Raw genomic sequence first — 23,327 nt, 5'->3', positions numbered from 1 at the left:
GAGTGAGTTACTGTGGTGTCTGTCTTTGAAGGACATGTGTGTGTCCAAGAATGAGACTGATTCCAAAGAATAGTCCATGGTAAGTCTGATGGTAGGATGAAACTTGTTGATTCTGTTGTATAGTCAGTGATTCCTCGTCATGAACCCAAAGGAAGAAAATGTCATCGCTGTATCTTGTTGATCTTTAAGGGGCCCTATTTTCTCCCCCATTGCTCTTTTACTCTTAATGTACTTGTAGAATCTCTTTGGGTTATCCTTAACCTTATTTGCTAAGGCTATCTCATATCCCCTTTTTTCCCTCTTAAGAAATCTCCAACACCCTTTATACTCTTCAACAGCTTCACTTGATCCCAGTTGTCTATATCTGACATATGCCTATTTCTTATTCTTGACCATAGTCTCAATGTCTCAAGTCATCCATTGTTCCCTACTCCCACCTGCCTCACCATTCGAACAAGAATATACTGTCTCAGAACTCTCATGATCTCACTTTTAAAAGACTTCCACTTTCCAGTCATCCGCTTCCCTGTGAAAAGATCTTGTCACATACTGTCAAAATTGCCCTTACTCCAATTGAGAACTTTAACTCTTATTCAAGACCTATCCTTTTCCATGATTATTTTGAAACTAATAGGAATATGATCACTGGTCCCACACTTAATCGCTTGCCCTGCCTTATTTCCCAAGAGAAGGTCAAGTTTTGCTCCATCTCTAATTGGTACATCTACACAGTGATAAAGAAAATTTTTTTGAACATGTGCAACAAATTGCTCACCATCCAAGCCCGTAACACAAAGGCAGCCCCACTCTATGTTCAGAAAGTTAAAATCCGTAATTGAGAAGAGTGCACCAGAAATGGTGCCCCACTGTTCCACAAGCTGTCACTAAATATATAATTGTATAAAATCCCATGAGACTACCAGAAATATTCAATATTGTTGACAAACTGATACTCAGAACAAAAGCAGTTCACACCAGGCTTCTTCAGTAGCAAAAATAAAACTATTTATTGTAACAGATAAATAACAAGTACATCGAAAAGAAGCTTGAGCTTCAAATCTACTTCAAAATCTTAGAAACAATTTCACCAACTATTCTGCTACTTAAACCTTTCAAAAATCACCAAATACACACATTTAATCATAATTTGGATAAACGATGCTTTAATACAGATGCAATGGCTCGAAAAAGAATACAAACAGAGTAAACAAAGTTCTGGAGATCAAGGCCAGAACCTTGTGGGGCTCTGAGTGACACAGGCGATGGTGAGATGTGTAGCAGATTCGGCTGATAACTCCAGTGAGGCCCATCTCGACTTCGGTAGTATCTCACTCCACTTTCACAAGTGGTGCAGTGAGTTTTTCACAAGGCAGTAGCCAGTCACCAGAGGGGTACTAATGCCTTTAAACATATTGTTGTTGACCTGACTAACCGCATGAACATTTTGGGCGCTATCTTACCAAATGTGCCAAACAAGACAGCACCTGGCAGATGCAGCTCACCATTTGCTCTGAATGACTTCAATGTTGTTTAGCTGGCACCAGCATCTCAAGCGACACTCCATTGGCACCAGGCAAACACACCTCATTTCCACAAACACTGACAATCTGGCATGTGCCAGTCACTCAGAACCCTCTGATCCACTTACAGGCCATTCTGCCCTTGAGTGTTTGCCCCTTAGGCTGCCCTGGTAACTTTCATTGTAACGCTGCAACAAGGATACTGTGCGCTCAGGGAGATACCCCCTCGGCTCAGGGGCTGCCACAGGTTGTATCTCTAGGATGTTCCCTCACTGACAGAGTGCCCACTCACTCTGAGCCTACAGGATGCTCGTGGTATCCGTGCTTTGCTATATTTTTGCATATTGCCCACTCAGCCAGAGATATCAGGCTCATATTCTGCTGTATTACTGTCAGTTTAGCACAGATACAGAGCCAGGAAGCTTGTCATGGGTGCCAGAAAGTCTCAGTCAAATTGTGGAGATGGCCTTCGCTCAGGGGGTCCCACTGAGTAACTCCAGGGCAGCCTCCAATACCAGTCCAGGGGCTTGGACACAGTCAGTCAGCCACTCAGGAATGGTCTGAGCCAGGATCCTCTCCACAAAGGCAGCTCATAATCCATCCTGACTCTTTCTGCCACATTGGTTTTCCTACTGGAATGAGAGAGTGGTGTGTATTAAGGGATTTGGAAGTGGGGGGCACAGCTGTTAATGCAGAGCAAGATGGGGAGGTGTCCTGAGTTAGTGAGTGGGCAGTTCAGAGGGCAGGTAGGCTGAGTAGTGTCAGGGTGTTTAGGGAGAATGTTGCAGGTGATAGTGAGAGTGGTCGAGAATGAGCCTTGGTGCAGTAACAAGGCAAAGTGAGGGTGAGGTATTGGGGAGAGGGTGGCCTCACTTAGCCTGGCCAACAGGAAAAGGACATTGACCTTGTTCCTACATTGCTGACAGTTTGTCCAGATGGTAGGGTCTGCACTGGCCTGGGCAGCAATCTTGGACTGGGCTGGTCAAGGTCAGGTTTTGTGGTCTCCACTTGCTGGTCCTAGACGAAAAGAAAGTCCTGCTTCCATACCATCCCATCCAACAGAGCTTCAGGTCCTGGTCCACATAGTGAAATGCCAGTTCCCACCTTCTGCTATCTGTAGGTCAAATGTCAGGGCAGGTCAGAACTGACAGTGCTTGTCCTGCTCCAGAATGGGCTTTCGCTATAGTAACAAGGTGTGGAGCTGGATGAACACAGCAGGCCAAGCACCATCAGAGGAGCACAAAAGCTGACGTTTTGGGTCTCGACCCCTCATTATGAAGGGTCTAGGCCCGAAACATCAGCTTTTGTGCTCCTAAGATGTGCTTGGCCTGCTGTGTTCATCCAGCTCCACACTTTGTTATCTCGGATTCTCCAGCATCTGCAGTTCCCATTATCTATTTCACTACAGTGCAGGAGCAAGCAGGAGCAAGGGACATAGGTCAGCGTTGGAAGGTTTGAGCTATGGGGAGATGCCGAATAGGTTGGGTCTGTTTACCCTGGAGAGTCGCGAGGCTGAGGGCTGACCTTACAGAGGTTTATAAAATCATGAGGGGGCATGGAGAGGGTAAATAGCCAAAGTCTTTTCCCCAGGGTTGAGGAGTCCAAAACTGGAGAGGCAGTGTTTAAGGTGAGAGGGGAAAAAGAGACCAAAGGGGCAATGTTTTCACACAGAGGGTGGTGTGTGTATGGAAAGAGCTGCCGGTGGAAGTGGTGGAGGCTGGTACAATTACAACATTTAAATGGCAGAACTTGCTGGAAAAGCTCAGCAAGTCTGTCAGCATCTGTGAAGAAAAAATCAGAGTTAACATTTCGGGCCTGGTGACCCTTCCTCAGAACTGTTCATTACTCAGAACCAGACCTGAAATGTTAACTCTGATTTTTTTCTTCACAGATGCTGTCAGACCTGTTGAGCTTTTCCAGAAGTTTCTGTTTTTATTCCTGATTTACAGCATCCTCAGTTCTTTCGGTTTACATTTAAAAGGCATCTGAAAGGGTATATGAATAGGTTGGGTTTAGAGAGATATGGGCCAAATGCTGGCAAATGGGACTAGATTAATTTAGGATATCTGGTCAGCATGGATGAGTTGGACTGAAGGGTCTGCTTCCGTGCTGTACAGCTCTATGACTCTATGGCTGTATTTTGGCAGATAGCCCTTAAGTACAAGATTTTTCAGGAACAATGCGTAGTAAAATAGAAATAAAATCAGTCATGAGGAACACTATACGGGCAGAGTGGGTAGTTAATGAGGAGAATTTGGTTAGAAACAATGCAAAAATTCACCAGGATTAGTGGTAACAAATCCTCCAAAAAATTCCGTGCAATTCAGACTTAACCAAAAAAAAATTCAGCTGCAAAAGTCAAGATGACAAGCTCAGACATTATTTTCCTCACAACCCTCTTGCATTTTACAATGGTGACGCACTGTTGTCAGTTGAGTGACAGTCATTCTTCAATTTGATGGTTAGTTAGATGAAGGTACATCTTGTTTTGTATGAATTCTTTGTTCTAAGTCTTTCAATTTTCCTGTCTTTTTCCTCACGCTGGGAGACAGAGAGACAGAAAGAAATCATTAGACATCCGAGCAAAAGTAAACCAATCAGCCCATCAAGTCTGCTCCACCATTCTAAAATACCAACAAGGCTGGTCTGATTGTCCTCAACTCCAGCCTTTTTCCTTGTTCCCTTCCTCACAAAGAACTCAGCCTTGCATATTCTTAATGACCCAACTTCGACAGCCCTCTGTGATAAAGAATTGCATTGATTCACTAGCATCCAATAGAAGAAATTCCTCTTGAACTCCATCTTAAATGTATGATTCCTCATTTTAAGATTGTCTCCTCTGGACTTAGACTGTCTTATAATGGGAAACAATCTTTCCACACCAACTCTGTCAAATCCCCTCAGAATATTGTATGTTTCAATAAGGTCACCTCTCATGCTTCTAAACTCCAATGAATACAGGTCCAATGTACCCAACCTCTCCTCATAAGACAGTCTCTCCATACCTGTATCAGCCTTGTGAATATTCCATTTGCCTTCCCTATGACCAGCTGCACATGCTTGATAGCTTTTTGTGATTCATGGACAGGGGATGAATCCCTTTGTTCCATATGTTTCTGCAGTCTTTCTCCTTTTAAATCATATTCACCTTCTCATTTTTCCTGCCAAATGCATATCTTCTCATTTCCACATATTATTCACTTGCTTAAACTGTCTAAACTCTTTGTGTCTTTCTCACTCCCAGCCTTCCCACCTAGGGGGCCCAGCAGCAGAGACCTGAGTAGGTTCAGCTTGCAGACTCAGGTGGCCAATCAGAGCAGATCTGAGTAGGCCCAGCAGTGCAGACTCAGGTAGGTCCAACAGCACAGCTTTGGGTAGGCCCAGCAGTGCAGACCTGACTAGGCCCAGCAGCTCAAACTCGAGCAACAACGTTGGAGGAGAGTTTGGGCTCCCGGCAGCTTCAGCATTGTCGAGGTGGTCCGACCACTGATCAAGGCTGCAGCAGCATAAGCTGGTTTGCTTTCCCAGAGGCATCCGCTTCCAGCGCAGATTCAAGGAGAAGGTGGCAGGAGCGATTTTGAGCCCATTATGAGATGCGATGGCATTAGCATAGGCTGTATCGGTGAGACAGACCCGAAGGAGACTTGTGGCAGCAACGGAATCAAGTTTGGGCCAGTGTGGTACTGGGAGGGATCATTGGCATCTGCATTGGCGAAGACCAGCAAGAACATACAGTGGTGATGGTATTGGCTGAGGTGAAGGGCAGTGACTTTCATTCCGTTGATGGCAGTGAAGGGATCTCATACCTGGCCAGCAGGCCCTTGATCCAGGGCAGAGCAATTAACAAAAAGAGCCATTGCATTGGACAGTTTTTCTTTATTTCTTCATTTTTTCTGCCTTTATATTCTATATTTTCATTTATTTTTCTGTGTTTTAAGACAGTACCAGCGAGTGGCGACACCATACAACACTTTTCATTGTGTTTTGTAACAAGGTACATGTGACAACAAATCAATGAAATCAAATTACTGATCTGGTCATCTTGAAAGACTCCAGTATGTTTCTTATGCTGATGCGGCAAATCCGTGCCTTGTCTCAGATTTGATTCAGTTAGAGGAGCTGCTGATTTAAAAAGCTGCACTTATTCAGGTCAAGAATAATTCAGGCTAAGTTCTTAGCTCCTCTGATGCTGCCTAACCTGCTGTGTTCATCCAGCTCCACACTGCACATCTTTGGCCTTCCTCCTCCTCATTTTTCTTATGTTCCAATGTAAATAAAGATATCAGACAGGGAAATTGTGAGTTTTTTCAAATTAATTCCTGGGATGTGGGTGTTGCTGGCTGGGCCAGCATTTACTGCCCATCCCTACTTGTCCATGAGAAGGTGATGGTGAGCTGCCTTCTTGAACTGCTGCAGCAGTTGGTGTGTAAGTACTCTGACACCGTCTTTAAGAAGGGAATTCTGGGATTTTGACCCAAGGACACTGAAGAAATGGCAATATATTTACAAGTCAGGATGGTGAGAGGCTTGGGGGAGAACTTGCAGGAGGTGGTGTTCCTATATATCTACTACCCTTGACCTTCTGGATAGAAGTGGGTTGTGGGTTTGGAAAGTGCTGCCTGAGGATCTTTGGTGAATTTCTGAGTGTATGTTGCAGACAGTATGCAACTTAAAGAATAATTAAGTTTGAAACGTGTCAGCTTATGAACAAAATCTTTTCCTCATGACGGGGTGGGGTGGATGTAGAAGTGAGAGCAGGAAATTGTTGCAACATACAAGGAAATGTCCTGCAATAAGATATATGACAATAAAGCAATGACTTGGAGAAAGCAATGCAAGGAAGTAATAGGACAGTATGAAAAACCTCTTATCACTGTTTGATAATTGCTTCAAATAATTAAGTGGCCATGAAGGTAATATCGAAGTTAGAAAGGAGTGAGCAAGAGCTATGAGGCCCTGTGTAGGAGATATGCTTATTGAAGTGATTTTCATCGTCTTTATTAAATCCAATCAGTAAATTAATATATAGTTAACCTAAATTAATCAAGGTTAATGTTTTATAAATAGTACATTAATTGAATTATTAAAACATTTTTCTGAGGCTTTATAAATCTTGTTAAAGAGTGAAGAGCTTATCCATACATGTGGTAACATTTTCCTTGGGAGCATGAGTAGGCCATTTGGCCCTTCACGCATTCCAGCACTCAATAGAATCATCAATGATCTAATCTCACTGAACAGCTGCACTGTCATCTGCCATCCTTCTTGCAATGAATAAATCTCTCTATTTGTTGCATCAACATGCAGACTTTATATGTTGCCTGTCTCAAGGGCTGCACAAGGAGGACACTGCGCACAGTTGTTCGTTTCATTTATATTTGGCTTTGAAAGGGTCTGAAAGAGTTAAGACTTGATTGCATGCAATAAGCACCACCAACTAAGATAATAAGATACCATGATGTCTTTGTAGGAAGGTAAAAGTTCGACTTTGTGGAAGACAAACCTGAGGCTGGGTTCTGTGGTAAGTAAAACAAAGTTGCTGGGAAAGCTCAGCAGATCTGGCAGCATCAGTCCTCTGAGGAAGGGTCACGAGACCAGTCATAGATGCTGCCAGAAATAATGGGAACTGCAGATACTGGAGAATCCAAGATAACAAAGTGTGAAGCTGGGGAGCACAAAAGCTGATGTGTTGGGCCTAGACCCGAAACATCGGCTTTTGTGCTCCTGAGATGCTGCTTGGCCTGCTGTGTTCATCCAGCTCCACACTTTATTATCATAGATGCTGCCAGACCTGCTGAGTTTTTCCAGCAACATTTGTTTTTGTTCCTGATTTATGGCATCTGTAGTTCGTTTGGTTTTTATTTAGTCTTTGTGGTAATGTTGAGTGGAATACAGTACATTGTGTTCACTCTTCAGGACTGTTTGTGTCAGACCACAAGGTGATTGTGACACACAATCAAGTGAGCCCCTGGGTGGAGCCACACACCATCTAGTGGGAAATGTGTGACAGAAGGCCTCTTGACCTGCTCAACACATTAACACAATTGACCACCCGATGCCAACTGGATGGTCAGTCAAGAGTGCCCACACACTCCCATGTCTACTCTTATTAAAAACTAGTCAACCTAAAGGGTTCTGAATGTTTTTGAAGATGTTTATTGCCAGGAGATGTTTGAGTGTGTTAAAGATGAATCTTTAATCCTTCAGGGACTGTGGCAGGGGAGGGGTAATTACAGCAGGAACAAGGTAATGCCTCATCAATACATAAGATATTTTATGTTAGAGACAAAAAGCCTCAGTAACTCCAGAAAGCTTTTTTCTCCATCGATTATTCAGCCTCCATCGATCGCTCCTCCCTCTCTGACATCCATTGCTCGCGGCTGGAGTGCGGCGCCAGTATCCCAGAATGCAGCGAGGCGGTTGGAGATGGCGGATCTTCACCGGGACGATCCCGAGCTGGAGCCGGATCCGGGATGTGTCCCAGGGCTCCACCCCGAGGTGAGAGTGTCATCAGCGCCCGCTGACCCCGAGCCCCGGCCCAACAACACCCGGAGCCCCTGGGAGGGTGCGGCGGGGCTGCGGACTGGCTCTGAAGCCCGACATCCCCTTCTCCAACCCTAATCACCCCCTCACCCTTCCATTCCCACCCTCCCTCTTCCCCTCCCCCATGAAAGGGATTTGACAGGGATGAGATGTTTCCCCGGGCTGGGATGTTTAGATTCGAGGTGCACAATTTTAACAATAAGGGAAACTACTTCGGACTGAGATTAGGAGAATGTTTTTAGCTCAGGTTTGTGAACCATTAGAATTCTCTGTATTAGAGGGCTTTGAAAGCTGAGTCTTTGAGTTCATTTGTAGTAATCTATTAACTGATTTCTAAATACCAATGACATAAAGGGATATGAGGCTGGTGTGGAAAAAGGGTATTGAAGTGGATGATTAGCCATGATCGTATTCAGTGTCAGCGCAGGATTGGCGGGCTGAATGGCCTAATCCCGATCCCCTTTCTTTAAATGGCTGCCTTGCAAGCATTCAGTTCCCAATAATCACTCAATCATGGCGGGAAACAACAGAAATATTTTTGTCCTCAGAATGTGTCCAGGCAGTTGAAAACTTCCTGGCCGCTTGGGCTGCATTTCGGTTACCAAAACCACTTTCCTTTCAGGTAATGGTGTTGAAAGCAGTTGTGTTTATATATTTTTATCTGTCGCCAAGTTTCCAGACACACACTGATGATGTTACTGCCAACAATTGTCTGCTGTCTCTATGAAGTATCTGAATGGATGGGGCCAAGTGCCTTGCCTGTAAAGCAATCTTCTCCCCCATCGCAGGCTATCAACAGCAATGAAAAGCAGTGGAATTGTCCTTGAGAAGAGAATTGTGAGAATGAGGCCAGGGAGTTGAGAATTATGTTCTGAAGTTGTCTTTCTTGAAGTTTGAGGCATTGTTGACTTAGATTGAATTTCCTGCTATGTGTTACAAAATGCGGAGGAATGGAAATTGTGGGAGATATAGCAGTTTGGATCGGAAATTGGCTTGCTGAAAGAAGACAGAGGGCAGTAGTTGATGGGAAATGTTCATCCTGGAGACCAGTTACTAGTGGTGTACCGCAAGGGTCGGTGTTGGGTCCACTGCTGTTTGTCATTTTTATAAATGACCTGGACGAGGGCGTAGAAGGATGGGTTAGTAAATTTGCAGACGACACTAAGGTCAGTGGAGTTGTGGATGGTGACGAAGGATGCTGTAGGTTGCAGAGAGACATGGATAAGCTGCAGAGCTGGGCTGAGAGGTGGCAAATGGAGTTTAATGCACTTTGATAGGAGTAACCAGAAGGCAAAGTACAGGGCTAATAGTAAGATTCTTAGTAGTGTAGATGAGCAGAGAGATCTCGGTGTCCATGTACACAGATCCTTGAAAGTTGCCACCCAGGTTGACACGGCTGTTAAGAAGGCATACAGTGTTTTAGCTTTTATTAATAGAGGGATCGAGTTGTGGAACCAAGAGGTTATGGCGAAGCTGTACAAAACTCTGGTGTGGCCGCACTTGAAGTATTGCGTACAGTTCTGGTCACCGCATTATAAGAAAGATGTGGAAGTTTTGGAAAGGGTGCAGAGGAGATTTACTAGGATGTTGCTTGGTATGGAGGGAAGGTCTTACAAGGAAAGGCTGAGGGACTTGAGGCTGTTTTCATTAGAGAGAAGAAGGTTGAGAGGTGACTTAATTGAAACATATAAAATAATCAGTGGGTTAGATAGGGTGGATAGGTATAGTGTAGGTTAGATGGGCTTGAGATCGGTATGACAGGTCGGCACAACATCGAGGGCTGAAGGGCCTGTACTGTGCTGTAATGTTCTATATTCTATGTTATTGAAACTTAGAGGCCCTATTAAACTGACAGCTTTGACAAACTTTGGTTTCCTATTCTAAATATCCTGAGCACCTTAAGTATCAAATTGTTTGTTAAATTTTCTTCAGCTCCTCAGGACATTTTATTTTCAAGATGATTTCAAGCTGCACTTGTTGTGAAGAAACGGACCAGAGTTGGTTGGGAAGAGCACACAGCATTGCTCGGACAAGGAAAAGGTTACTTTTGGGTGTATCAAAGCCGTGGAGGGATTTGTAAATTCTATTTGAAGAAGGGGTCAATTTAATTTCTTGTGCTGAGGGTATGTTCAGCAGTGTTCTAGTCAGTTTGAAGTTCAGGACGCCAGCTTGTAGATCTTTATAAAATCAAATAAAACCTCCCTCCAGTTCGGCAGTTCCTACTGTCTCTCCCTCCAGATTAGTAGTACTGCCAAGTTCTGAAGAACAATAACATTTGCACTCTGCAAGCTTATCTTCAGATTTCAAAAGCAATCACATCAAAATGGATTATTCAGAAGAACTTCTAAATCCTTGGAAGAATGCATATATCTCAGAATTTTCCCAACCAGGAGTTTACATACTTCTAATGGGGCTTGCCAAATGCCCAATTGAACCTGAATTCATCCATCATCTTGATGTGTCTTTGTACTGATCAATGATCTTTGCTCAATGTGCAGCCCTGTGTTGGAAGTGACTAATTTTGTTTGAATTATTTGCTGTTTTGCTTTCAGAAATTGCACTTGATGTCTAATTTGGTCAACATTCTGTTATTGATGCTTTTGTCTGAGTTGTTTGCGTTGTTACTTGTTCAGAGCAGCACATCGGCTTGATGGTTAGTACCGTTGCTTCACTGCGCGAGGCACCCAGGTCTGATTCCAGCCTTGGGTGACTGTCTAAATAAACACCAGAAGAACTGCAGATGTTGTAAATCAGGAATGAAAACAGGAGTTGGTGGAAAAGCTCAGTAGGTCTGGCAGCATCTGTGAAGAAAAAAAATCAAAGTTAATGTTTCAGGTCCAGTGACCCTTCCTGAGAACTCATGGTAGCTAGGAAAATGTTGGTCTAAATGCGGAGGATAGGGTGAGGGGAGGGAATAAGGATTAAACGATAGGTAGTGCGAGAGTTCAAAGAGAGAGAAGAGCAGTTGGGCGGATAATAATCTAGCTAGGAGAGTGAATAGCTGTTAATGGGGGACTGTTAGTGACTAACAATAGGTAGTGTGTAATGGCCAGCTACGTTTGTTGGGTAAGGGGTTAGGACATGGGAAAGTTCCAGCACTAAAATTATTGAACTCGATATTGAGTCTGGAGGGTTGCAGTGTCCCCAAGCGGAAAATGAGGTGCTGTTCTTCCAGCTTGCATGAGGTTTGCTGGAACGCCACAGCAAGTTTGAGAAAATGATGTTGGCCAGAGAATAGGTGTGTCGAAGTGGCAGGCAACTGGAAGTTTGGGGCCTTTTTTGCCAGCAAAACGTATGGGATCTACATTGCTCTTATGGAGTTTTTCTAAGAAACCCACTCTCCAGAAGCAGTCTGTGGCTTAATAGGTGAAATGTCATGGATGTACACACCTGTGCTTGTTGTGATTTTATGTCTACAGAAGTTGATAAATGTTTAAAATTTACCATGTAATCTAGTCGGCATCTTTCATGGCCCTGAATGTAGAAAGAAAGACTCGGATCGAAAGACACAAGAACAAAGAATCACACCCCAAATCCATTTGTAGCCAGTGCTGTACTTTGGAAATTGAGTCATTGCTCATTTCTTGAATTGTAACAATCATAGAAACATAGAAGATAGGAGCAGGAGGAGCCCATTCAGCCCTTCGGGACTGCTCCGCCATTCTTCATGATCATGGCTGATCATCCAACTCAATCACCTAATCCTGCTTTCTCCCCACATCCTTTGATCCCGTTCACCACAAGTGCAAAATACAGTCGCCTCTTGAATACGTTCAATGTCAAATTGTGTGCAGCAAATTCTCATAAACAGCAATGTGATAATCATTCGATAATCTGTTTTAATGATGTTGATTGAAGGATGGATATTGGTCAGAACTCCCCTGTTTTTGTTTAAGATAGTAAAAAGCCCAATGGCACATCAAACAGCAGGGTTAGACAGTGTCTCAGTTTAAAGTCTCATTGCAAGGGCAGCACCTGCAACAGAGCAGTATTGTCATATTTGTGTGGTGTCATTTCAAGTAGAGCATTTAAGATGTTTGTTCTGACACTGTGCATCATACTTAGTTTCAAAGACTGGAGGCAATGTAATTCATCAGTTATAATCGGTGAGTGTGAGTGATAATGGGAACTGCAGATGCTGGAGAATCCAAGATAATAAAACGTGAGGCTGGATGAACACAGCAGGCCCAGGAGCACAAAAGCTGACGTTTCGGGCCTAGACCCTTCATCAGAGACGGGGATGGGGTGAGGGTTCTGGAATAAATAGGGAGAGAGGGGGAGGCGGACCGAGAATGGAGAGAAAAGAAGATAGGTGGAGAGGAGAGTATAGGTAGGGAGGGGATAGGTCAGTCCAGGGAAGACGGACAGGTGAAGGAGGTGGGATGAGGTTAGTAGGTAGGAGATGGAGGTGTGGCTTGAGGTGGGAGGAAGGGATGAGTGAGAGGAAGAACAGGTTAGGGAGGCAGAGACAGGTTGGACTGGTTTTGGGATGCAGTGCGTGGAGGGTAAGAGCTGGGCTGGTTGTGTGGTGCGGTGGGGGGAGGGGACGAACTGGGCTGGTTTAGGGATGCGGTGGGGGAAGGGGAGATTTTGAAGCTGGTGAAGTCCACATTGATACCATTGGGCTGCAGGGTTCCCAAGCGGAATATGAGTTGCTGTTCCTGCAACCTTCGGGTGGCATCATTGTGGCAGTGCAGGAGGCCCATGATGGACATGTCATCTAAAGAATGGGAGGGGGAGTGGAAATGGTTTGCGACTGGGAGGTGCAGTTGTTTATTGCAAACTGAGCGGAGGTGTTCTGCAAAGCAGTCCCCAAGCCTCCGCTTGGTTTCCCGAATGTAGAGGAAGCCACACAGGGTACAGTGGATGCAGTATACCACATTGGCAGATGTGCAGGTGAACATCTGCTTAATATGGAAAGTCATCTTGTGCCCTGGGATAGGGGTGAGGGAGGAGGTGTGTGGGCAAGTGTAGCATTTCCTGTGGTTGCAGGGGAAGGTGCCGGGTGTGGTGGGGTTGGAGGGCAGTGTGGAGCGAACAAGGGAGTCACGGAGAGAGTAGTCTCTCCGGAAAGCAGACAAGGGTGGGGATGGAAAAATGTCTTGGGTGGTGGGGTCGGATTGTAGATGGCGGAAGTGTCGGAGGATGATGCGTTGTATCTGGAGGTTGGTGGGGTGGTGTGTGAGAACGAGGGGGATCCTCTTTTGGGCGGTTGTGGCAGGGGCGGGGTGAGAGGGATGTGTTGCGGGAGACGCGGTCGAGGGCGTTCTCGACCACTGTGGGGGGAATGTTGCGGTCCTTGAAGAACTTGGACATCTGGGATGTGCGGGAGTGGAATGCCTCATCGTGGGAGCAGATGCGGCGGACATCAGTTGTTCAGCGCTGAGCCCTGTATTGTTTGACATGGAGAAGTCAAACCTGGTAAATTACTTGTTCTTCAGCTTTGACATTGCAGTTGGGAGTAAAAATCAAGTGGAATCTTTAAAGCAATTAGGTACGTATATGAGGAGCAAGAGAGTTATTAGGGAAAGGGTAGATTCACTGAAGGATGGGAGGGAATTTGTGTGGAGCCAGAGGAAGTGGGTGACGTCCTTGATAAATAGACTGCATTGTATTCACCAAGGAAAAAGACATGGAGGATGGTAGACTTAGACAGGGTTTATTGATAATCTAAGGTATATTGATATTGAAAAGGAGGAGGCGTTGGGTGTCTTGAAAGAAAAATAAGGTAGATGCATCCCCAGGGCTTGATGAGATCTATTCCAGGATACTGAAGAAGGCAAGGTATGAAATTGCTCAGGCCTTGACAGAGATCTCAGTACCTCTTTAGCTACAGGCAAAGTCCCAGAGCACTGGAGAATAACCAATGTAATCTGCAAAGGAACAACATGAAAAATGACGAATTGTGGCTATTGAGGAAGGATGTCCAAGTATTCAGGGTGGAGATGATAAATTGGGCAGAGAAGTGCCAGATGGAGTTTAATCTGAAGTAGTGAGATGATGTATTTTGGGAGGTCATAAGAACATAACCAGGAGCAAGAGCATAACCATCGAGCTTGCTCCGCCATTCAGTAAAATCATGGTTGATCTTTACATGGACTCAGATCGACTTATCTGCCTGCTCACCATGACCCTTAATTGCTTTATTCAAAAATCTGTCTATCTTTGCCTTAAAAACAAGGTCAAATGCAACAGCAAAGTGGAGACTAAATGACTGGACCCTTAAGAGCATTGATATACAGAGTGATCTCGTGATCTAGATTCATTGCTCCCTAAAAGTGGCAACACGAGTGGATAGGGTGGTAAAGAAGACATATGCCTGCCTCCTTTGGCCAGGGCAATGAGTATAGAACTTGGCAAGTCATGCTGCAACTGTATAAGATTTCTGTTCGGCTACATTTGAAATACTGTGTTCATTTCTGGTCACTGCTGTTTAAGGAGGATGTGGAGGCTTTGGACAAGGTGCAGAAGACCTTTACCAGGATTCAAATGTATGAACTAAAAAGAAGTTGGCCAAATCTGGATTGTTTTTAACTTGAGGGGCAACCTGAGTACATGAAATTATGAGAAGCATGTTTCGCTGAGACGTTTTCACAGGGTGAAAATGTCAAATACTCGGGGCATAGGTTTAAGGTAGGAGAGGAGAAATGTTTCTTTAAAGAAAGTAGTAGGTGTCTGGAACGCACTGCCAGGAAAGATGGGAGAAGCAAAGACAGCAGCAAAGTTTTAAGAGGCATTTAGACAGACACACGAACAGGGAGGGAATAGAGGGATACAAACCATGTGCAGACAGTTGGGATTAGTTTGGAATGGCATCACAGTCAGCACAGGCATGGTGGGTCAAAGGCCTTGTTCCTGTGCTGTACTGTTCTGTATTCTGGTGCAGCAGGGGCACAGACTGAATTCAAACCTTGTCTTTCAACCATATGTTTTGTCCTTGGATAATGTTTGAAAATCATATTATTTGTAATGAAGTAACAAATTTTGGTGACTTTAGGAGTGATTTAAAGTGGGTTTCAGCAGAGGAGTTCCTTTGTGTTCCAGGTAGGAACATGGTAATGCTGAAGGCAATTCAGTTGCAGGAAGCGTGTTACACAGAATAGAACTTTCTTCTTTGTTCACAGGATTTGCATGTCTTCTGCTCGGCCAGGATTTATTGCGTATCCTCAATTGCCCTCAACAAAGTGACGAAGTTGTTTTGAACCATTGCAGACTTTGTGATTAAAGTGCATGTACGGTTCTCATTGGAATGGAATTTCAGGATTTTGATCCAATGATGATGTAGGAACAGTGACAAACACATGGAAAATGGGCGCAGGAGTAGACCATTCGGCCCTTGAAGCCTGCACCACCATTCAATACAATCTTTGTTGATCACACAATCTCGGTATCTCACTCCCGCCCTCTCTCCATACCCCTTGCCCCCTTGAGCTGCAAATGCCACGTCCAGCTCCCTTTTGAATATATCTAATGAACTGGCCTCAACATCATCCTATGGGAGCAAATTCCGCAGGTTCACAACTGTCTGGGTGAAGAAAGTTTTCCTCATCTCAGTCCTGACTGGCTTACCCCTTATTCTTAGACTGTGATGCCTAGGAACATTCTTCCTACTTCTCACCTGTCCAGTCTCATCAGGAATTTATATGTTTCTATGAGATCCCCTCTCGTTCTTCTAAAATCCAGCGAATACAATCCCAGTTGATCCAGTCTTTCTCCATATGTCAGCCCTGCCACCCCAGGAGGCAGTCTGGTGAGCCTTCGCTGTACTCTGTCAGGAGCAACAATATCCTTCCTGAGATGAGACCGAAACTGCACACAGTACTCAAGGCGTGGCCTCACTGAGGCCCTGTATAACTGCAGCAAGACATCCTTACCCTGATACTCAAATGCTGTTGCTCTGAAGGAGAGCATGCCATTAGCTTTACTCACTGCCTGCTGCACCTGCATGCCAACCTTCAGTGACTGTCCCACCATGACACCCGGATCTCGGTGCACCTCACCTTTTCCTAAACTACTACTATTTAGCTAATAATCTGCCTTCCTGTTTTTGTGACCAAAGCGGATGACCTCACATTTTTCCCACATTATATTGCATTTGCCGAGTACTTGACCACTAAACCAGCCTGCCCAAGCCACCTTGCAGCCTCTTCGCTTCCTCCTCACAGCATACGCTGCTAGCCAGGTTAGAGCCATCTGCAAATTTAGACATATTGCACTCAATTCCTTTGTCCAAATTGTTTATATATATGTGAACAGCTGGGGTCCCAGCACTGAACCCTGTGGTACCCCACTCGTCGCTGCCTCCCACTTTGAAAAGGATCCGTTTATTCCAACTCTTGGCTTCCTGTCTGCCAACCAGTTCTCTATTCGTGTCGAGATGTTACCTCTGATACCATGAGCTTTAATTTTCCTTACTAATCACTTGTGTGGATCCTTGTCAAAAGCCTTTTGGAAGTCTAGATGCACACTATCTACTGATTCACTGTTGCCTAACCAACTTGTCGCATGCTCAAAAAATTCCAGAAGATTTGTCAAGCATGATTTCCCTTTAGTGAGTCCAAGCTGACTAGCACTGATTCTGTCACCACTTTCCAAATGCACAGTTATTTCACCTTAATGGTTGACTCCAGCATTTTCCCCACTACCAATGTCAGGCTAATCAGCCTATAATTTCCCATTTTCTCTCCATCGCTATACTCCAGTCCATTGGAAGTCTTCCAGAGTCTGTAGAATGTTGGAAAATGATCACCAATGCATTGCTGTTTCTAGTGCCACTTCGTTCTGCTTTCTGAGATGCAGAGATCGTACCCTAGTGACATATTGGGTTCTAATCCCATCAATTTTGCCAGTACTGTTTCTGGACTAATAAGGATTTCCTTCATTCCCTCCCTCATGCTTGATCCACTAGCCTCTAGCATTTCCTGAAGGTTATTTGGGTCCTTGTTATTGAAGATAGATCCAAAGTATGTATTCAACTGGTCTGCCATCTCTATGTCCATTATGAATTCACCTGATTCTATCTGCAGGGGAGCTACATTTGTCTTTAACAGTCTTTTTCTTTTCACATATCTATTGAAGCTTTTGCAATCAGTTTTTATATTTTCTGCAAGCTTACATTCATATTTTTCACCTTCCGAATTAAACCCTACGTCTCCCTCTGCTGAATTTTAAATTTCTCCCAGTCGTCGGGTTTGCTGCTTTTTCGGCCAATTTGTATGCTTCTGTTTGGCTTTAACACTGTCCCTGATTTCCCTTATTAGGCATGGGTGAGCCACCATTCTGTTTTACTCTCATGCCAGACAGGCTGGTACAATTGTTGAAGTTCATTCATTGTTCTTTAAATGTTTGCCTTTGCCCATCCACCATCAACCCCTTCAGTATCCTTAGCCAGCTTATGCTGGACAATGCATTCCTCATAACATTACAGTTAGCTTTCTTTAGAGTCAGGACCCTGGTCTCATATTTAACTGTGTCACTCTCCATTTTATTAAAGGCTTGTACTATGTTATATGCCAAGTTGTGGTAGTCTTCCAATGCATTGCTCCTCTTGAACGTTTAGATGCTGATGATTGTGGGTTTAGTCGATGTTGAAAGCCTGACAGTTTTTGGAATACATCTTGTATACAGTTTATTCTGCTACCGTGTGCATCAGTTGTGAAAATAAATATTGAAGTTGGTGGTTAGGGTGCCAGTCAAGCAGGATTTTTAGTCCTTGTTCGTGTCAAGCATCTTGCACCCACCCCATGCATTTAGAGTATATTCGATCAAACATCTGACTTGTGCCTTGTAAATGGACACAGGCAGGGCCAGTGTTTGTTGCCTGTACCAAGTAGCCTTTGAGAAGGTGGTGATGGGCTCCCTTCTTGAAGCAGTGCATTCCATGTGCTGTAGGTGCAACTCACATTGTTCTTAAAAAAGGAGTTTGAGGATTTTGACCCAGTGACACTGAAGGAATTGTGATATACTTCCAAGTTATGATGGTGAGTGATTTGGAGGGGAACTTACAGGGGGTGATATTGCCATGCATCTGCTGCTCTTGTCCTTTCAGAGGATAGTGGTCATGAGTTTGGAAAATACAGTCAAAATTACCTCGGTGAATTTCCAGTGTATCTTGTCAATGAAATACACTGCCACTTTGAATGTTGGAGGTGGAAGAAGTGAATGGCGTCACTTTCCAAAAACAATCAAGCGGGCTGCTTTGTCCTGAGCTGTCAAGCTTCTTGAGTGTTGTTGGAGGTGCACTTAGCCAGGTTGACTGGTTTCTGTAGTAAATAAGAATGGCTATTTATTATAGTTAGCTGGACTCGAACTAATGGAACAATGACGTACTGTGACACATAAGTCCATTAGTTAAAATTCTAAAATAAAATCAAGAACACCAAATGCTGGAAATAACAACAGACAATTGCTGGAGAAAGTCGGCAGGTCTGGCAGCACACTGGGGAGAAAACAGTCAGTGTTTCGAACCCAGGTGACCTTTCTTCAGAACTGAGGTTTTAATGCTGAAGACCAGGGCAGAGGGAGTCAATGAACAGAGGCATGGAGCCCAGAGGGAGAGACGGTGAGGGTGGCAAAACTTGATAACATACCAGGGAGAAAGGAAAGCTGACATTCATTTACATATTGTCATCCATCCCTTTGTCTCCTCAACTATTGTATTTGCTCTGCCTCTGGGCTCGATCTACACCTATCCTTTAGCTTCTTTATTCCCACAATCAAACCTCTGTTTTCAGCATATATACCAGTTTTTCCTAGTTACTGCCAGTTCCAAAGAAGGATCACTGGACTTGAAACATTAACTCTGCTTCCTCTTCATAGATGCAATTGGACCTGATGAGTTTCCATAGTAATTTTCTGTTTTAGTTAAATCTTTAACCCACATATAAACCTCCATGATTATGCTCCCATACAGAGGCACAATAAAAGGGTATTTGCTCAGATGATCCTTTTGCTGATGAGATCTTTGTTCAGATGTTTTCACTTGTTTGCAGCAGACTGAGTGACTGGTTCATACTTACAAAGGTCAGTGATTTATTAATAGAATATTACAGTTTACAACAACTGATGAAGTGGGGTAAACTAGCTATTTTCATAATACAAAGAATTGCAGATGCTTGAGATCTGAAACAAAAACAGAAATTGCTGGAGAAACCGAGCAGGTCTGGGAAGAAAGCAGTGTTAACGTTTCAAGTCCAATTCAAGACTCTTCATCAGAACTGTTAGTAGCTAGGAAAAAGTGATATTTATAACACAGCTGGGTGTAGAGTGGCTAAAAACCTTGGAAAGCAGCACGTCATCCTGGAGTCATGTCTGCAGCCGCAGAAATGTCTTTGTTTCTCTAACCAATAAATCTCCGATCACGCTTACTTCTTCCCCACCCATACAGTCAGGCTGCTTGTGCTACAAGCTTGGCTGTGTCTGCACTCCTTTGAAGTACCAACAGTCTAACCAGAATACAAGATGGTAAGCATGACCACAGGGTACTCCTGCACCTGCATTGGGCATTCTGCTGTTTCTCTTTGACTGACGTACCACCAGACAGTCCCTTCTTTGCCTCAGTCCCTTGAACTGTGTGTGATCACCTCCCTAAACGTACTGTCCGTGGAACTTTTAACCCTGAGGATGTGCCATAGTGTCTCCAGCTGTTGCTGAACCTCCAAAACAGAGGACTCAAGTTTCTGGAGTTGGGAGCACTTCCTTACTTGTCACTTAGCCGACCAGTAGGGTCCATGACTTCTCACAAATGCACGTCACACATTTCACTCAGCTAACCTCATCTGCTATGATTTATCATTGAATTGACTTCGCCTTACTTGCTAACTTCTCTAATTATGTCGTCTTAAAGATGCTCCCTTTATGTTAACTTCAATCTTCTCCTGTCATTCTCTGATTTTTGCTTTTAATCACCTAGCTGTTGGACCTTGGTCTGCTCGTGCCCCTATTGATCTGGGAAAGTAGTTAGGAAACATGAATGCGAAAAGAAAATAAAACTCCCTTCCCAACTTCACCTAACTTTCACATGTACCCAACTGCCACAGTGCACACTCTGTAGTTGGCACCTTGGGCTGGTTGCACAGAGGCCTCCATTTTTTTTCATCAGCTGTTTCAGGAACTTTTTCTTTAGTTAGCGATTATATGAACCATGCTTCAAATGTGATTCCTATAGTGTCCTACCTGACTGGAACATAATTTCCTACTTTTGATAACATCCTAGCTATTTTCTAACCAACTTGCTGAGACATGTTATTATGTATTTCTAGAGCATGTGGGTTCAGGTGCCCTGACTCAGAGATGGAGACACGACAATTGAGCTAAAAAGACCCTGTGATGACACATTAGCTTTTCTCATTACTCCCTGCACCTGTACCTGCCTTTTGTGATGAAAACATCGAGATTCATCTCAGACCTCTGCAGTCTTCCGCCATTTCAATAATAAGCTTCTATTCCTTTTGATTTACCCTTGTCGTAGTGCTTTTTATCTCTTTGTGTCATGGTCTAGTTATCAATTTCCCATATTAATACCCTGCAGCTTTGCTTTGCCTCTTCATTTAGCTTGTGCACTGCAACAAACCTATCATTCAGTATGATTGTGCCTGATAAATGCAGCGTTAACTCCACTTTCTTGCCTGACACCCAAAATCCTTGACTCTTGTCAGAGAATCCCACAATGGCAGAATTGTTATGGTGCAGAAGGAGGTTATTTGACCCATCAGATCTTCACTGGAAACAATTGAACCAAAATATGTCTGATTCAGCCTTGAATACTATTTATGATCCAACCTCCAAAGCTGGCTGTGGAAGGAATTACACAGACTCATGAATCTCAAGTTGCCAGTGCAATTCAATCCCTGTCTCTTGCCTTGGGGACTGAACCCTACTTATGGCTTTCTTTGTAAAGTGAACAGGAAGCAAATGAAATGTTATTTTTAGCCACTTGAACATTTCCTTACTGCAAGGGCATTTACTCAACAATGTGTAGATGTTGACACTGGAATTGATAAGATGGTGCATATTTACGTCTTTGGCTGAGACCTGTAGCCTGTTGACAGACTAAAACAGCAAGTGAGTAATATTTCCTCCTTGATTACAGGTTTTAAAAGTTTTTTTTTGTTTTCTAGTGCCTTTGTTGAGTCATTGCTGAAATTCATACTCTGAATCATTGAAACAACTGACAGGGTTCAAACAGCATGGTCTGCATTGGCGTCCAGGTTTAGTAGTGAGTGCTGTTGGGGGCGGAAGAGACACTTACTACTTGGGAATCTTCTATTTTTCCAAACCCTGCCCATTTAGTTTTGTGTTTTGGTTAGCCATCACTCTGTTAGGAATTAGGGTCCTTGTTGGTAGGGAGAGGCCTTCAGGCTTGTATCACTGTTGAAGGAAAGGGGGCCTCAGGCATGTATCCACATTGAGCGAATAAGGGGCACGGTCAGTGAAAGGGAATTTTTATCTCAGTGAGAACATCTGAAAGTTTGGTTCACTGTGGAAACTTGATGCAGAAAGGGGAAGAGGTGCTGTAAATAAAGTTCACTGCAAAAAGTAAAGTGAACTGAGAGGGGAATTTGGTGAAGCTTGGGGATGAGGCCCTTTTTTTTCTTCAAATTCATTCATTGGTAAGAAATTGTTTTTGGGATTGTTTTTAAATATCTGTGAATTAGAAAACCATGCCATTTTGAAAAGAAGTAGCCGTACTTGGATTTAATTAAGAGATTCCAGGAATAAGGCAAAGTCGAGCCAATATAATTACAAATAATAAACTGATTTAAGTAATTCAGAGTGGAATAATGTTCATTTTGATTGAAGTTATGTTGCGATATGGCAGCTGCATTCGATTAAGTGGAACATGTGGATTATAATACGTTAGAAGTGATGGACCCCACCAGTGTCCTGAAGACCACGTGCAGGAAATGCTTAAAGCTGCAGGGTTTGAGTTCCAGCAACTGCTGGGGTTACACCGGCACAACTGAAAATCTGGGAGTTAAGTGGATGGCATGTTCAGAGTGCAACGAAAGGAAATGGATGACTCAAGGAGAATCCAAGAGGAAGAGGCAAATATTACACAAGTTCCCTGGGCTCCTAGTCAAAAATTAGTTTTCCGTTCGGAGCCTGAGAAAGGCACTGATTTCTGAAGGAGTGCAGGCAGAACTGTATTTGTGGCATCGCAAATGGCTCGGTTATGCAGGAGGGGAGGAGAAAGAATGGAAGAGTAATGCTAAGAGAGGATAAATTGACCGGGAGAATAGACAGGCATTTCTGTGACTCTTTGTATGCCCCCAGGAAGGGTCTATGTAAAGCATGCTATGCAGTAACTGTTGGATGTTCTTCTGGGGGAGTTGCGCAGGCAGAGGACATGAGTGGAATGGGATGTGGTCCAGCAATAAGAATTTGGGGAACTAGGTAGAAAATTAACAAGTAGGACCTCAAATGTATTAACTTCCATCTTAATCCCAATGGCACATGCAAATACAGAAGTAGAAGGATAAGATCGGTGAATATGTAGCTGGAAAAATGGTGCAGGAGGAACAGCCTGTGATTCCTGGGAGATTGGGACTAGCATTGCTGCCTCACAGCACCAGGCACCCAGGTTTGATTCTGGCCTTGGCCTACTGTCTGTGTGAAGTTTGTACCTTTTCCCTGTGTCTGTGTGCACTTCCTCTGCATTCTCCAGTTTCCTCCTACAATCCAGAGATGCACAGGTTGGCTGGATTGGCCATGTTAAATTGTCCCATAGTATCCAAGAATGTGCAGGCCAAGTGGATCAGCTTGGGAATTGTGAGGTTGCAGGAATTGGGTGGGGGCTGTCTGTGTCTGGGTAGGATGGTTTTCAGAGGTTTGTTGCAGACTCACTGGGCCAATGGCCTCTTTCTATACTGCTAGCGATTCTCTGATTCTACAGTAAGATGGGACTTACACAGTAAGATGGGACAGGTTGCACCTTAACAGAGCTGACACTGATTTACTTGGTTAGAGCGGAACTCCATGGTTTAGAAAGCGCTTGGAGAGGCAGATTGCGCTAACATAGAAAATAGCAAGTTCATAACTGAAGTTGGAGTAAGTAAGAAAGAAAGCAGTAAAGTCTAAATCAAGGTTACTGTGCATGTATGTAAATGCTTGGACTAAGTAAGATTGGGGGAGTTGGATGGAGCCAGTAAGAAAGATTGGGGGAGTTGGATGGAGCCAGTAAGTAGGATTGGGGGAGTTGGATGGAGCCAGTAAGTAGGATTGGGGGAGTTGGATGGAGCCAGTAAGTAGGATTGGGGGAGTTGG

General features: G+C 44.0%; 1 protein-coding gene across 1 annotated transcript in view; it reads left to right on the top strand.

Moving 5' to 3' along the window:
* Nucleotides 1–7,918: 7,918 nt before the first annotated feature.
* The window catches only part of zdhhc17 (zinc finger DHHC-type palmitoyltransferase 17), a 134,397-nt gene continuing 118,988 nt past the window's right edge, over nt 7,919–23,327 (top strand). The window contains exon 1 of the mRNA XM_059652606.1: nt 7,919–8,018. Coding sequence (XP_059508589.1) covers nt 7,947–8,018 — 72 coding nt within the window. The 5' untranslated portion in view covers nt 7,919–7,946. The remainder of the gene's footprint in view (nt 8,019–23,327) is intronic.

The sequence above is a fragment of the Stegostoma tigrinum genome, chromosome 18 (assembly GCF_030684315.1).
Source record: "Stegostoma tigrinum isolate sSteTig4 chromosome 18, sSteTig4.hap1, whole genome shotgun sequence".
Lineage (NCBI taxonomy): Eukaryota > Metazoa > Chordata > Chondrichthyes > Orectolobiformes > Stegostomatidae > Stegostoma > Stegostoma tigrinum.
This window is presented reverse-complemented; position numbering and strand designations above follow the sequence as displayed.